Below are 15,128 nucleotides of genomic sequence, written 5' to 3' on the forward strand. Positions count from 1 at the left end.
TGGGACACAACAATGTACAGATTCCTTCAGAACAAGTGTGAGGGGTCAGAAGGTCTCACCTTGGAAGGGATGGGGAACTTTGTTTGCTCTGCTTTGCCTGGTGTATGGATAGCAGTCAGGGGAGGTGGCCAGGAGTGGGTCATTTCCTGTAAGAGGAAACATTGCTTTAAACAACCGTCACACATACCAACAGGTTACATCATCCACACACACTCTTACACACGTTTTGTGCAAAACAACAGCACATGAGTATCTGCTGTCAAGTCAAGGAGGCACCAGACTTTGTAGTTACCCTAGTTCACCGCACAACTGAAGGCCCATTCATATTAACAGGCAAAACCAGAAACTAAGCCATAATGGCATTCTCAGCCTTCTGCCTAGCACCGGTGTATTCATATATCTCCTCTCACGAATCGGACTACTTTCTGCCAGCTGGAAATTCCAATCCCACGAGCTGGAATTGCTTGTCGGAGTTGAGATTATGTGGGTGTGCGCGGGTTCGTGTGCAGGTCAGTCGCATGCATACGCTCGCGCTGCTCATAGCTGAGATGTATCCGTGAGATCATTGTGTCTGCGAGCTCTCTCTTCACAGTTTCAGCATTCGGTGAGCGCTGCTTCTGATGCACCAGACATTAGCAGCACCCCTGACACCTATCTAGCACCTCGCGTGAGCGGGTTTGTTCCCCTCATATTTATTCATCACACTTTCACCCACACGCACTTACGCTGCTTAGAGTAATATCACACCCCTCTTTCACGGCGCATTCTTATTTAGGTTTACTTAGGGGGCACTTATGCAAAGGGCAGGGTGATTAAAATAAACACGTCTTCCTTGAAACAGGAACAATGGTTTACATTTATATATTTGAGTGCAGAAAGTGGAAATACAAAGAAGAGTGATTGAATCTAGAGCACAAAGACGTATGCATATGTAAAGAATATGGAACAGAGCGGAGGATAAAAAAAGAGTTAAAATCAGCTCCATTCAGAAATATGGCCACTGTACTGCTTTACCATGGGCAAACAACAACATATCCAAAAAAATATTGTACCTCATATTAATACCCCAGCATTATCCATTTATTTAATCCCCTCTTTTCCTTCATTTTTTAATTTTCAATAATATTATTGCACACTGTCAAATGAAAGTTTTCAATTTCTGTACTTTCGTTGAGGAATGGTTTGCCAAGTCTTTGGTTTATTGACTTATTGAGTAAGTTGCAAATTGAATGTATTAGACGCAGCAGAGCATGGATCCCAACCCAGACAAGACTATGAAAACAAACTGAATCAAGATCAGCAACATTTCACAGTCTTGCATTGTTCAGACCTCTTGATGAATTACTATGTCTGTTTAAATTATCTTTTTTGTTTTCTTATACTGTACTTTTACTTATTACTGTACTTCAGGTTGTTCCTTAAAAATGGGGGTGGGAGGTTATATTTCAAGGCAGTGTCATAAAGGCAGAGGTTGGTTGATAAAAGAATACAGGTAATTGGACATGCACAAATGCAAGGATGAATTGTTTCTGAGCATGCTAAGTGACTAAGTAAGCCTGTGAACTTTTGTTTGCCAGGCTGTTAGGCACAATGCTTTTGAACCACAGCAACCTAACAAATCCCTTTTATATCCATATCGGTCATATTTAAAATTTATACTATTAATATTTATCCAAAACCGATTCAGGTCTTGCAACACAATCTTTGGCAATTGGGACATGAACTAGGCTAGGTTCACATCTCTGGGTTCATGTCTGCTTGTTTTACTGCTCCAATAACAACACGAGAATTCTTAGTGAAAAACAGCACTTGCAGCCTTGCTGTTTATTGAAGTCTGCTGTTTACAGCACCCCTGGTTTATATAGTGCATTTCCTCATGAATGTTGGCTTGCCCTTCTGCTGAGTGAAATCACCTGGGTCACCTCCCGGGATGCTGAGAGCTGGGCTAGGTGAAAACGAATTACGTGCGAACCTTCTGATAATGCCACCTCTGCTGTAATGTTATATATACGAGGTACTGTATTACCTTTCAAATGCCAAAGTGCTGTGCTACCAAGACGGAAAGTTACTGCACATTAGTTATGATGAATCTGCTGTTTTTCTGTTCATCAGCACAGGCTCAGAACCCACAAATGCTACTTTTTTCCACTGCAAAATACAGCACAGGCCCACTTTTATTTGACTATTTCGTACTGTTTATGTTCTACTTTACTACAAACAGGAAAACATCGGTATTACTAGTCAAGAAATCTGCTTTTAAATTGCTATGACCAAAAAAAAAGAATGAGTGTCCATGTTTCATTTCCTTCTTGCAGACATTTCAGGGTGTGTTGTGTTTATGGAAAATGGTAAATTAGCAACCAAAGCTATTTTCAAATCACAGCGCTCACACCCATAGTTTCTGCCGCTGCTTTGCACAAACAGTCATTCAGACTTCCAGTCCACGCTTCATTATCTTTCATTTTAATATTGATGGGTGGAAACGAAACATTCAGACATTGTTTATATAAGAAAAGAGCCCATTGGCCAGGATGTGGAGACATGGTGAGGATGGGCTGTAAGAGCCTCTGTCAGTCGCCATAGGTTACGGTGAAAACAGCACTATGGACAGAGAGAAAGAGGGGTCAAAAACAAAACCGAGAAGACCACCCACAGCTGACTTCCTATCACCCGTCACTCTGGAGAAAGGGAGCTGGTGGGCTTTGGCTAGCAGTTAGACATTAGAAGCATTATTATTATTCATGTTCAGACCGCACAGGGTGAATCTGTTTGGGTTGCTGTCAGCACAATGTGCCAGAATAGCTCCTTAGCTCCTTCACTATGGTGCCAATGAAGCATTACCTTGTGTGGTGATTAATTACTTCACCTTTGGCTGCCAGTACTCTCTCCAGGATGTACTGCATTAAGTTCTTTCAGATTTTCTTGTACTTTTGGTATACTGATAATTCCAAGTTAGATGGAGTTAGTTTTAGTGTAATTCCAAGTAAGACTAAAAATAACATTAATTTCACTCAATTGTTATTCAATTCTGCCATTTTGTGGGATTCCCCGAACTCTAACAAATTTGGGAAAAAATAGACAAATACTTTTACACTATAAGTCACACAACATTATGTGAGGGGCAGCAGATAACATCATAAGATTGTGTAGATTATAAAAAGGATGCAAGTTTTTTTAAAGACTACCTGTAAAACACAATGATGAAAGTTGTACAAGGGTTTAAAAACAATATAAAATAAAATGGGTATTTCCTTGTAAATACTGCACTTGGCACACCAGTGCCCCAGTGGTTAGTCACCATTGAGGATTTTTTTACTGAAGTAATTAAGTGGCAACAATGATAATTTAATTAACTTAATAGACTTAATGTGACACAGCGGCCAGCATTAACAGCCACCTTAGCATATTTGCCAGTAACACCATATACATGCACCAAACCCCTTAGCCTCCAGCATACCGTCAAGCTAAAAACAAGGAATCAATACTAATCCTGGCCTATTGCTCCTGCCTCTGTACCCATAAAGTGTGCTCTTGCGAATGGTGCCCGGCTGGTTCCTGTGTCAAACTCCTAGCAGTGGCCTGGTGGCTATCAGGGCGAGTCCACTATGGTGATAGGGCTGACTGAGTCTGGCATTCCTCAAGACGCCACCTGATTCAGCGGATTGTTTTGATCCACCCATAGTGGCACACATCTACCAATCAGAAATCAGCAACATGGAATCCAACGTTTGATTATATAGGTGTGACTAAAGCCTCCTGTACACACATCCTGCAATGACAATAATGCCCAGAAGTAATGAAAGAATTTAATTGGTTGTGAGGAGTGGGGGTGGGGTGGCAGCTGGAGAAGAAAGTGAGCAGTGCAACTGTCAGCAAGCGCCCTCTCCAGCAAAGTTACCTTCCCGATCCACATCTCTTGCCTACAGTAGTAACAATCTTTTTATCACTGAACTCCCTGTGATATCTCTATACCCTTGATACTCTTCCACTCTAAGGTGATGAAAGGTGTGAAATTTTGTAGTAGATGTACTTTTGGCAGGTGATAATGACTTCAACATCAAAGAGAATCCAATGACATTTGCAGGTAAATTACTAAATGAAATACAGAACTTCTCTGGGAGGCTTTTACCCATATTTTTTTTCTCTTTTATAGATACAACCACTGATTCTACAGTGCAGGAGTGAGTATACTTACTTCCTAAATTGCATTTGTTCAGATAAACCATGATAGAGAAGGTTGAGGGGGTCCAGGCAAAGTTGCTGTCTGGCAGCATCACAATCTTTCCACAGGAGCACTGCTGACCAAATGCTATGAGTGTGTAAGCACTCATGTTCCATCACATACTCCACTCCAAGACTACATACAGTGAACCTAGTGGCCCCAATATGAAAGAATGTCAAACCATGCACTTTCTCTGGATATTATAGTCTTAAAGGACCACATTATTCTGTTCTCTCTACAAGTTGTCTTATAACAGTGCATTGGCCGGAGACCAGTATTCATGTTACTCCTCGAACTTCGCGGTCTGAGGGGACGTCAGACGCCCCTTTCCTCAGCCTTTTAGTGCAGGGGGGGCCTCACTTTTGCCAGCATGTGGGAGAGAAGCTGAGCCTCTCAAAAGCGGAGCTATAGCTGTTTGTGGCGAGGCTGCACGAGTCCTGCATCTGAGTCTGAGTCATCCGTGAGTCACGCCACACCTCCTGCGCCGCTGCCCAGCATGAGAGACCATGGTGCTCTGCTCTGGCATCATAAGCCACTTGTCTCCTTATAGCAGCAGGGCCCCGGGGGTCACCCCTTTTACTTGGCTATACAAAAGTGGCTTCTAAGACTCATTCTGCTTGATGGGTAAACAGCAGGCTGCCTGGCAACTGTGATTTGTCATCTTCCCTCAGGCTGGCGGGGTCCTGTTTTTGACAGGTTCGTGTTCTGCGGCGGGTCAGTGCTTTGCACCCTGTGCTGGTCATGGCGATGCTGGCACTGTCATTCCCTGTGCTCCCGAACTGCTTCCCCCCTGAGGCACCTGGCACGGCTGTGTATGTGAGTGAGGTTTCCTGGTGCCCGCATGGCAGGGCAGAGGCGGCACCCGCTCAAAAGCGTGGCACACGAACACGTGTCCCCACAGTCTTCACCGGGGCGGCCGTGCGCCAGCTCCGAGATGCCGTCAGAAGCAGCTGGTGGCGGGACTCGTTCTCACACCCCGGACCACTAGACACCGGGCCCAACACAACCGGGATTCACACATCATTTACTCACAGCACCGAGCAGGGCTGAGGGAGATGGCGCCTGCATCACAGGTGAGAATTAAAAATGGGCCCTCTCCATTTCTATTACCAGTGAAGGAAAAAAGAAAAGTTTAAAACAGACAATCCCTGCCTTCACTTCAAAAAAGAAAAGAAAAAAGTGTCCTCATTCTGTGTCCTTCCTCTGGAATCTCAGGGTATTCAAGTAAATGATGATCGTCTGAACTGCATGCTGAGAGAGTCTGAGTAAGGAAGGACTCAAAACCTTTCCACTAATTTGTAAAGTAAAAATGTTGAGACTTATGATTTAGAAGTTGTTTTGTCATATATGTACCGTAATACCAGTAAATTGAGTAATTTCCAGCTTGTAAAAGGCTTCTCATCCTTATGTTTTTGAATGGATAACTGGCTCTGTGTTCAAACAGCACCTCTGCAGTATGGTGATGTAATTAGCCAAAAAAAAAAAAAAAGATATGGGTCTCACTCACCCGTAGAATCTCCTCCACACAGCTAGTGTCGTTCGACAGGCCGACCTGCAAATAGAAGAAAAGCCTCTTATTAGATGCAGAGGAACAGAGTGAGAACAAATAGTTTCCAAGGACATAACCCACGATAACATACAGCTCCTGACATAAGGTTTAAAAACCAGACTAAACATGATGCACTGGAGAAAGTCTACCAGACAAGGCAGTAAAATCAATACATCAAACACTCATACGCACCCACTTTCAGATGTAGAGTGGATTCACTTTTGAAATTAAGTGATAATTTGTAGGTTTTTCCATTATTTCCATTATATATTTGATGAAATAGTTATCACACTAGATTTAAAAAGGTTGCTATGTAAAAAACCACCACTGCACCAAACAGTTCCATGCCTGAAACCCATAAATAAAAACATTAACATTAAAAACAACAAATAGCACAGATTGTTGCTGCTGACAGGTAGCCATAGAGATGGATACTGACCTTTTATTTACATTTCAATAGCCCTATTTATGTTTTAAAAAAACTCACTTGGCCACTTTCACTAAGTGTCTGAAAAAGCTACACATACAGTCTGCTCTGACAATGCACCTCCAGGCATGTCAAAGATAGCAACAATACATCTTTTTTTCACCAGTTTCAGGTTAACACCAGAGGGTGCTTGATTTACAGTCTATGAATTTACAAATCCTCAGGTAAAGTTCTGGTAATATGAGGGCAAATTAAGGCAGACATTCTAATTAAACAAAGCTGCTTCAAAAACAGTAACAAGTAAAGATTCCAACTTTCTTTTCTCTTTATTGTTGGATGGATGGACAGTGACTCACCTAAGATGATATGGGGGACTGCAAGAGAGACTCCGGCATTATTGGATAGGATCATTTTTCCTAGAATACTAGTTGCTCCCATGTTCTATTACCATTGACTGACTTGATCTGGGGCTTTGTAAGCACCACCCAGTTGAAGGCCTTTTTCCAAAGGTAGAAACGTCCTGTTTACTCGGGGCTCGAGCACAATATCCCGTTCCCATGGAAACAGAATGTTCATGCTTATCGCGTCTTATCAGATGTTCCTCCCCCCCCCCCCCCCCCCCCCCACCACATTTTTCTAATATAACAAGTGTTGCAGAAAAGCTTATTACCTTGACACAGCCAGTTCATTTTTCAGTTACCTGTGATGAACTGAATTTAGATTACAGACAAAGCACCAAAAGGCCCCTGCCCTGTGCTGCTGAATGTGTATTTGGCTTTCCTTCCACTGGGCTCGCCGGTGTCAGATGCACAAGAAAGAATCCTTGTGTTTTGACAAATCATTTATGCTGGCCTTTGAGCTGTCTGTTTTACAAGGCTCAGTTTGATGTCACATATACAGTTTGGATTATTGCTTGGAGCGGAATTGGGACACTCTAGTTACAATAACAAATACAGCGGGGAGTGATAGCACAAGAGAATGGCATAATGTGAGAGAGAAGAGCTGTTAACTTATTACATCACGTTTGACACGTGTAATCAGAAAATACAAGCGGCGGAATATGCTTGTGGCCCCATTACAGCCAAAGGGTCACCTTCACTTCTCTTATTCCCCAATGTTATTTTACAAATCGCTTGCACAGAACCCTCCAGCTGGGATCTTATTTCCAGACTCTGGCAGGGATTCTCCGTGTACCTGCCGTTACAGTCAGATTGAATGGGTTTACAAATGATTTCTCTGGGATAGTCAATTTCCCCATACAAATGAAAGATGGTTGGCCTGTTACAATGCTTCTGAACAGATGAGGGTGACAACAGAGACAAAAATGAAGTCAAATGAATGTATGCATATACAGTACATACTTTATGTAGGTATATGCATATATGTACAAAATATACTGTACGCATATATGAATGTATGAACAATACAAATGATTGTACGTATGAAATTGAGCAAACAAAAGAGAGAAAGCATGCAATATTCACCACTTCATTGCTACCAGCATGCATATTTTACATTATGACTCAATTCATATGCTTGTACATCTCAACATACGTTACAGCTGAATTTCGACTAGGTCCGCCTATTCCCAGACATAAAAAACAAACCATAACTGGCAGATAGGGTGATCACAGCAAGTGCTGCAAATCTCTAAAAGTTCCCTTTTTTTAGCATAGCACCAGAGAAGGAGATCAGGGAAAAAAAAGAACATGTCAGTCATCTCGTTCTGCAAGACTGCAGAAACCTTTCAGTGAAAAAAAACAGACCTATTCCTTTGAATTACGTGAGAATCCGCAGAATATTGCAGAGGCAATTACTGGGGCAGAAATACGTTCTCTCTGAAATAGCTGTTCAGAGAGTGTCTGCACATCAACAACAGATAAGATGTATTAGCCCCTTTCTTTAGAAAGAGAAACAGTATCAAAGTGTCGAGCATCTGTGATGCTCCGTGCACAGCTCAAATTGCGCTTAAAAAAGAGGAAGTGCAGCTTCAGGAACAAATAGCTGGAGCCGAAGATGAAATGAGAGCGAGGCGAAGCATCTTTCTACCTGTCTATCTGTCTGACAGTAGATAAATGAATAAAGGCAGAAAAAAAACATGGTGTCTGATGGGTGATGGGACACATGGATAGACACATACAGCACCAGGCATACATCAGACTGATTTGCAGATATAGATGGATAAACTGCTAATACACTACATGAAAACTGGGATATATTTGAATAACTATATATTTGGTCTATTGTATTCAGAATATTTACTCGATGTACTTCAACTTTGGTATTCTTGACAACTCAAACTGAGTTGTCTGTTTTTCAGGCTATGTGCCTGTGTGTGTGTATGTATGTATGTGACAGAATGAGACACTGTGTGAGTGAGGATGAATGTGTCTATGTCCCATATCACAGGTGTGAGGATGGACACAACCATGTGGTTCAACTACAACAATCATGTGATTTGCCACATACTGTAGCTCTCCTATTAAGCAAGGCTACTCTATGGGAAATAGATCTTAGAGTCAGCTGAGATCAAATGTCATTCCTCACCAGCATCAGACACAGATGAAGGTGTTTTTCACTATAAGCTTCACCCCTGCAGGAGCTATAGTACTCTTCAGTACCTGCTGGAGTTTTATACTCAATTTTTGACTCGGTATGCACTGGGAGTAGGGCCTGGACCAATCCCAAAGCAGAGAAAAGACACATGAGAAAGGATACATTGTACATGAGAATACCATCATCGAAAACAGCCCGTTTGCAACAATCTCACCCGGCTTGAGACCGATCACTCACCAGGAGAAAACAAAGCGAATACTAAGGCATCGCTAACGGGGTCGATGGATTTCAGTGCGAACAGAACAGTGAGTCCCGATGAAGATGTCGGCAAGTGGCCCTTTGAGCTGTCAGATCTAATTGAGCTTTTCAAGATCTTCAGGAAGACGTGAGGAGAGTTCAAGAGGGAACACTCCATCAGAACAGACTATGCTAGGATTTATCCTAAACTAGACCACATCATGCCTGCTTGCGAGATCGAACTTTCCACTTAATAAGAGCATGCTCCCTCTTCAGAACTCTTAGCATTTTCTTGAGCAAATAAGCAGCATTGGAGTAAAGTAGGAAATAACTTCAGGAATGACCAAGCAAAACTCATTTTCATTTTGAGATCATGATGTCATCCACATTTCATTTCTGCTCATAAATACTTACAGAACACAATAAGTTCCTTCTTGCTGAAAAAAAAATATAAATTAAAAAACATAACCAAACAACAAAAATTTCGGATTCAGTTTGGTAACATCAGATAATCAAGTGCAATAACCACACCAACAGAAATGCACCTCAAAGTGAATACTTCATTGACATGTATGGAACAAATATTTGATGTTATTTGGCCTAGGTCAACCTTATTTCTTTGTATGATATTTAATTTTTGTAATTAACTACAGGTCCAATAATAAACCAGTTTGCTACTGCGTACAATTAAATACCATTTATATAAATGTTTGGTACATGAATATATATGGTGTTTAAGGTTGCACAATCTAATCATAATGTTGCATGATAATAGTTTAAGGTTGTATGCCCTTTGAAAGCACTTAATCCCATTGTGGCAATGTTTCCCATAGTGGCACAACCTTTCAAGGATGGCAGTAATGCTTCAGTATTTGTGCAGCTAATTGCCTAACCTATTGACTGTACTTTTGTAAGTCACTCTGGATAAGAGCTCCTGCCAAATGACGAAATGTAAATGTAAATGTAGACATGCATGGTTGAATTAAATAAAAACATTGCAGTAACTGAAAAAAGTTTTTTTTTTTTTAATTTTTTAACTGTTTAGTCCAGCAAATGTGAATAAGTCCATAGCAAACAAATTGTATCAAAGAAACAGCAGTAACATATAGTAGAAAGATATTTGGATGTACCATAATTACTTTGCAATACATTATAACCCTGCTGTTTTGTAAAATGTATATTTATTGATGCTATTTTCATTGATGCAAATTATTCCTAGGTTTACAGTATCAGACATGTTGTAAATCTACCAACTTAATTTTTTTGGTGCTGAACCACTTTCAATCAGCCACTTTTGCTTTAAACTGACCTACCATGTTCACGGATACCCCCACTATGCAAATATATTACATTTATGACTTGCCTCTATATAAGTGTGAGTTTCAAACAAAAAGTACATTCAGAAGTACAGACTCTCTAAGTAAACAGCTCCTGCAAATGATATTGTCTAAATGCAGGTGGGCAAGTGGGGAATTCGATATTTCGCGTTATGGCCATTTCATCGGGTTACAACTTGAGACGCCAGAAGATGCCGTTCTCTTAGCCTGGCTGGCTCTGCTTCAAAGTATCCCGCAATCCAATTAAACAGGGCCTCAATGGTATAACCGCAAGCTCTGCTTCCTCCCCTCATACTCCCCCCCCTCTCTCTCTCGTGTATTTACTCCTCTCCCAGCCTTATTGAGATGGAGCTGTGCATCAGTCATGGTGGCCATTTAACAGTTACGACACTAGGACAAGAGGGGGATAAAGGCACCACATGCTGAGTTTCAAGTTTCCAAATTTTCCTTTTTTTTGGTCAATATGGTCTTGTGGGCTGTTGTTTTGAATACAAAGTCTGAGCGCACACGTTACAGTGCATGCAAATGCACTCATTCCCGGCATAAACTGTTATTGTTCTAAACAAATATTGAAAAGGCAACATTTACTCAGATGCACAGAATAGTTTAATATGCGAGATTACAAGACTCAGCCAGGAAACCGACTTGCTGCCTGTTGCTCTCAGAATTGACAGCATTCATTACCCTTTACGAACGAAGCCTATTTCTCCATGGCCAGACATTTCCCAGCTACACCGCAATTAAAAAACAGAGATGGTCTCCCTGCACAGAGATTCACTAATGCGCTTGTTCCAGCAATTCCACAGCCCTGCTTTAATTTCTCAAGGCGTACGCCAAACACATTTTCTGCAGGATTCCAGTAATCAGGTATTTCAATATTTCAATGAATTCAATTCCTGACTGATTTATATGTTTTCTTTCTCAGCCTACTCCCCTCCTCTTTCTTCTGGCTCAGAGATATTTCTGTTTCGATATCGCTCATTGTCGGAGCCGAGCGCATTTTCACACATCTAATCTGATTTGCACACTTCGTTTGCAATGCTTTTTTGTGACAATGTTTCACCAGGACAGCAGGCATAAGCACGTCCCTGAGGTTTCCGGGAGCACTGTCTTTAAATCAGTGGCCCCGGATGAACAGACAGTTCCCCCACTAAGAACAGCCACTTTTTAAAAAATGTGTATATAAAGGAACACACCTCAAACAGCATGGGCAGGTTCATGTTAACGAAACGGAGGGAGGGAGAAACCTCATTAATCCCCATTAACTGCCTGCCACAAACAAACTGTGGAGCAGATTGCGCAGGTGTGGAGACAGCGGCATGGGTCAAGCAACAAGGGCATCCTGGGAGCAGCAGTGTCACAGCGGGGCTTATGGGAGGCTGTAATATGCTCCAAAACATCCCTGTCCCGGGTACAGTCTGACGGCACTCTGTGGAATGACCTCAGTCTCCAGAAAGGCCTCCTGGGAACCCCTCTCTCTCCTGCCGGGGCTTGCTGCTCACTTGACCAGGCCCGGACCGTTTTTTTTTTTCTTCACCGGACGGGGACCTCGCCGCGGGCCCGCCGGGCATGCGGTGGCCCGGACGCTAACGCGGGGCGATGGCTGAGCGGAACGGAAGTGTCCCGGCGGAACGCTCGGCAGCCCCTGCCACCTCCACTTAGCGTGACACTCGCCACAAGGCCAAAACAGCGGAGCGCCGCGCACGGACGTGCGTCTGCAGACACTGGCCCAGACCACGCTCCCGCGCCTCAGAGGCATCAGGCTTCAGCCTCGCTGCATGTTATTTATTCATCCGCCAGCCAGGCGACTTACATAGATTAGATGTTTTACATAGCGTCCATGTTCTCAGTTGGATATTCGTTGGGTTACAAATTGGTTACAAACCTCGCTCAAGGGTTCAGTGAGCTGGGAACTGAACCTATAGCCCTGTGGTTACTGGCCCTGTTCTTTAACCACCGCCTTGCGCTTCCACCCTGTCTTCTCAATAGCATGTGATCGACACTGGGACAGTACAATGGTGCCTTAATGCACGCTACTGAAATCCACAGTGAAAATATGGTAATCTGGCTTTGTTGCTTCATCATTTGCACAGACCTGCTAAGCATTTGTCTTTTGGATTCCTTCAGCAGCTCATTCCTCTTTTTATTTTCTTTTGCTTCCAGCATAGTGAAATTAAGGAATGCTCCCGGATCAATCCCGTGGAGACCACTTGTGAGTGAGAGATGGACGGGCGGGCAGGGGGTAAAGCTTATCTGCGAAAGCAGAGGCAAACATAGACATGCATCCATGTGAAATCCAAGCGAGGAGAGGAGGTGGTGGTGGTAGTGGGGGGGGAGCGGAGCCTCTGGCCTGGGGGGCTCCAGGAGCTCCTGGCCCGCTTGTGCAGTCGATCCTCCGGCTGCCCTCCAGTGCTCCCAGCGCTTACGCCAGGAAGAGACGGAACAAAGGGACCTAATTACCATGCAAAGCACAACATCTTTCAGATGCTAGGGGAAGCGTGACTGCAGGAAAAGCAGCTCCGCAGGAAATGTCGAAATATGACCACCCAGGCGTAAAGCAGAGAAGGCCAGGTTACAGGAAAAAAAGAGACTCACCAGGTACTTTAATTTCGTATTAATCTCCGCTCGCCGTTAATGCAACGCGATATCCCGTGAGCCCAGAGCAACAGTCTAGCATCCACTCTCGGCTGGCAAAATTAATGAGCTCAATCTGCATTAACAAATTATAAAAGTAAGGGCCAGGTGAGGGTTGGGGTGAGGGACTGTAATCACGCTCTGAGAATCAGAGTCCATCAACACTAAAAGGTGACCTTCATTCCTGAACAGAAAGTGACAAGGTGTCAGGAGTATCCAATTCTGGACAGGGCTGGGGGTTGTCTGTTTTCAAGGCAGTCAGTGATCTCCTGGCACTTTTGTTACCGTAGCTAACTGATCTGCAATAACATCTGCCAAGGTGCTAATGGTGCCAGTCAGTTCGAGAGAGGGCAATCTCCCCTGCTCGATGGTGTATCCCCATTGTGCTACAGACCACAGCGGGAACCACCATAACAAATATCCCACACTCCGAGTGCGGGTCAAAGGAGCGTGTCAGTTTAAATACATACTTGTAATTGGGCAGATGAAACGATTTTTCAAGAGGCAGTGTGAGTGGTGCCTCTCTGCCTGGTCAATGGGTGGTCAGTAGAGAAGGAAGCAGCACCACCAGGCCAAACTGTGACCCCAGCAGTCCCCTTCATGAAGGTCCCCCACCACCATTCATGCAAATATTCACAGCTATAATGCAAACCACTTTCTCCTGGAGAAAAAAAAAAAGAGTGTGGGTGACTCATTTTTTGTGGTTTTTGCAACAGGTGATCTCAAATTAAACTGGCCTGTGATGACAGCGACAGTGCATTCTGATACAAATATCACCTCTGCTTCAAACAAAAGCCAGTACATTCACAGCTAGACACTCATCTCTCCTTTTAACATCTTCACTGTCTACACTCAGATTGTTGCTTTTCTATTGATCAAAAAAATGCAGTTCCAGAAAAAGACTCAGCACATGTTGTACTTCTCACAGTGACCCAAGCACCCAAGGAGAGGTTACACAACACCTCAGCACTGACGCTGCTCTTGCCTGACGAAATCTGCGTTTCTGCGTATGTGTGTTTCTTCCTATGCTGTGCGTGACTGAGAGCGATGAAGGACCTCCTCCTCTCTGCTCTTGTCACGGGCCTCTGTCCCTTTCATCCAGAGAGGCATACGCGCCTTGACCCCTCGGTCTCAGCTTGCCGTGGCTAATTAGCCAGAGAAGTATGTTTCACATGCATTCCAATTACGTGCGGGAACGCTGGACTAAGAGTCCTCACTTATCCTAATTATCTGTTACTAATTTAAATTTTGGCTGGGACTCGGTCTGGAACGACGTTAATGCGAGTGTTCCTGTCAGTCTAAAAGTAATTTGATTTAAGCCGTGGTACAGTCTAATTAAATATACTATTTATGCGCAGTATGCAACTTTATTCAGAGATCCATCTGTGTTTCATTTGGAGAGAAAGGGGGAGGGAGGAAGGGACAGAGAGAGAGATATTCAGGACAGGAATAGATTGCCTCTATATACAACGTTTACATCAAACAGAAGATTTGGAGGCTGTGATGTTGTAGGAACACAGGAAGAGATAAGATGAGAGCGATGCCCCACGGGGAAAACCTTCAGTACAGAGAGTGGCCTTCTGACGTTGGCTATTGTGTTGCTTTTCATTGTTTCTTAAGCAGTTTTCAGACGATGAAAAGGAGCGAGAAAACACAAGTAATTGCTATTCCCCCTTTTTATAATCATAGCCATTAACTTCCTGTTACGATGTAAAACGTAAAAAGATTGCTTTAGTCCTTAGTGGTGTGGACTGGTATTTGAAACCTCATGTTATTCCATTTCATTTCTAATAATTGTTCAATTTTGTCCACTAAATACAATACATCATTTAGAAGACTTTCATTTACAACACGTTACTAATATTATGACAGCATTATATTAAAATACTAATATCAAAACATGTTATCCAAGGAACCAACTTTTGCATGTAAAATAAACCATGGCTACTCCTACACTAAAAAATAAAATTAGCCTCATTTCAGTTTAATCTGACTAAAAACACAGTTACCATACAGCACTATTTATTGGCTGTGGACTGAAGATAATGAAGGACTTATATGGACAGATGTATTGCTCAGCTGTGAATGCTCTGGTATCCAAACCACCAGATATTTAGGTCAAATCTGCTATGAAGCACACCTTTCATACTCTAGAGCAAGGTGCAT

At 42.9% G+C, this 15,128-nt stretch overlaps 1 protein-coding gene across 1 annotated transcript in view; it reads right to left on the reverse strand.

Moving 5' to 3' along the window:
• aff2 (AF4/FMR2 family, member 2) overlaps positions 1-15,128 on the reverse strand; it is a 156,997-nt gene that overhangs the window by 58,254 nt on the left and 83,615 nt on the right. Inside the window, exons 4-5 of the mRNA XM_036547901.1 lie at positions 5,730-5,774; positions 60-146 (exon numbers count right to left, since the gene is read on the reverse strand). Of these exons, the coding sequence (XP_036403794.1) occupies positions 60-146; positions 5,730-5,774 (132 nt within the window). The remainder of the gene's footprint in view (positions 1-59; positions 147-5,729; positions 5,775-15,128) is intronic.

The sequence above is a fragment of the Megalops cyprinoides genome, chromosome 16, assembly GCF_013368585.1.
Source record: "Megalops cyprinoides isolate fMegCyp1 chromosome 16, fMegCyp1.pri, whole genome shotgun sequence".
NCBI lineage: Eukaryota > Metazoa > Chordata > Actinopteri > Elopiformes > Megalopidae > Megalops > Megalops cyprinoides.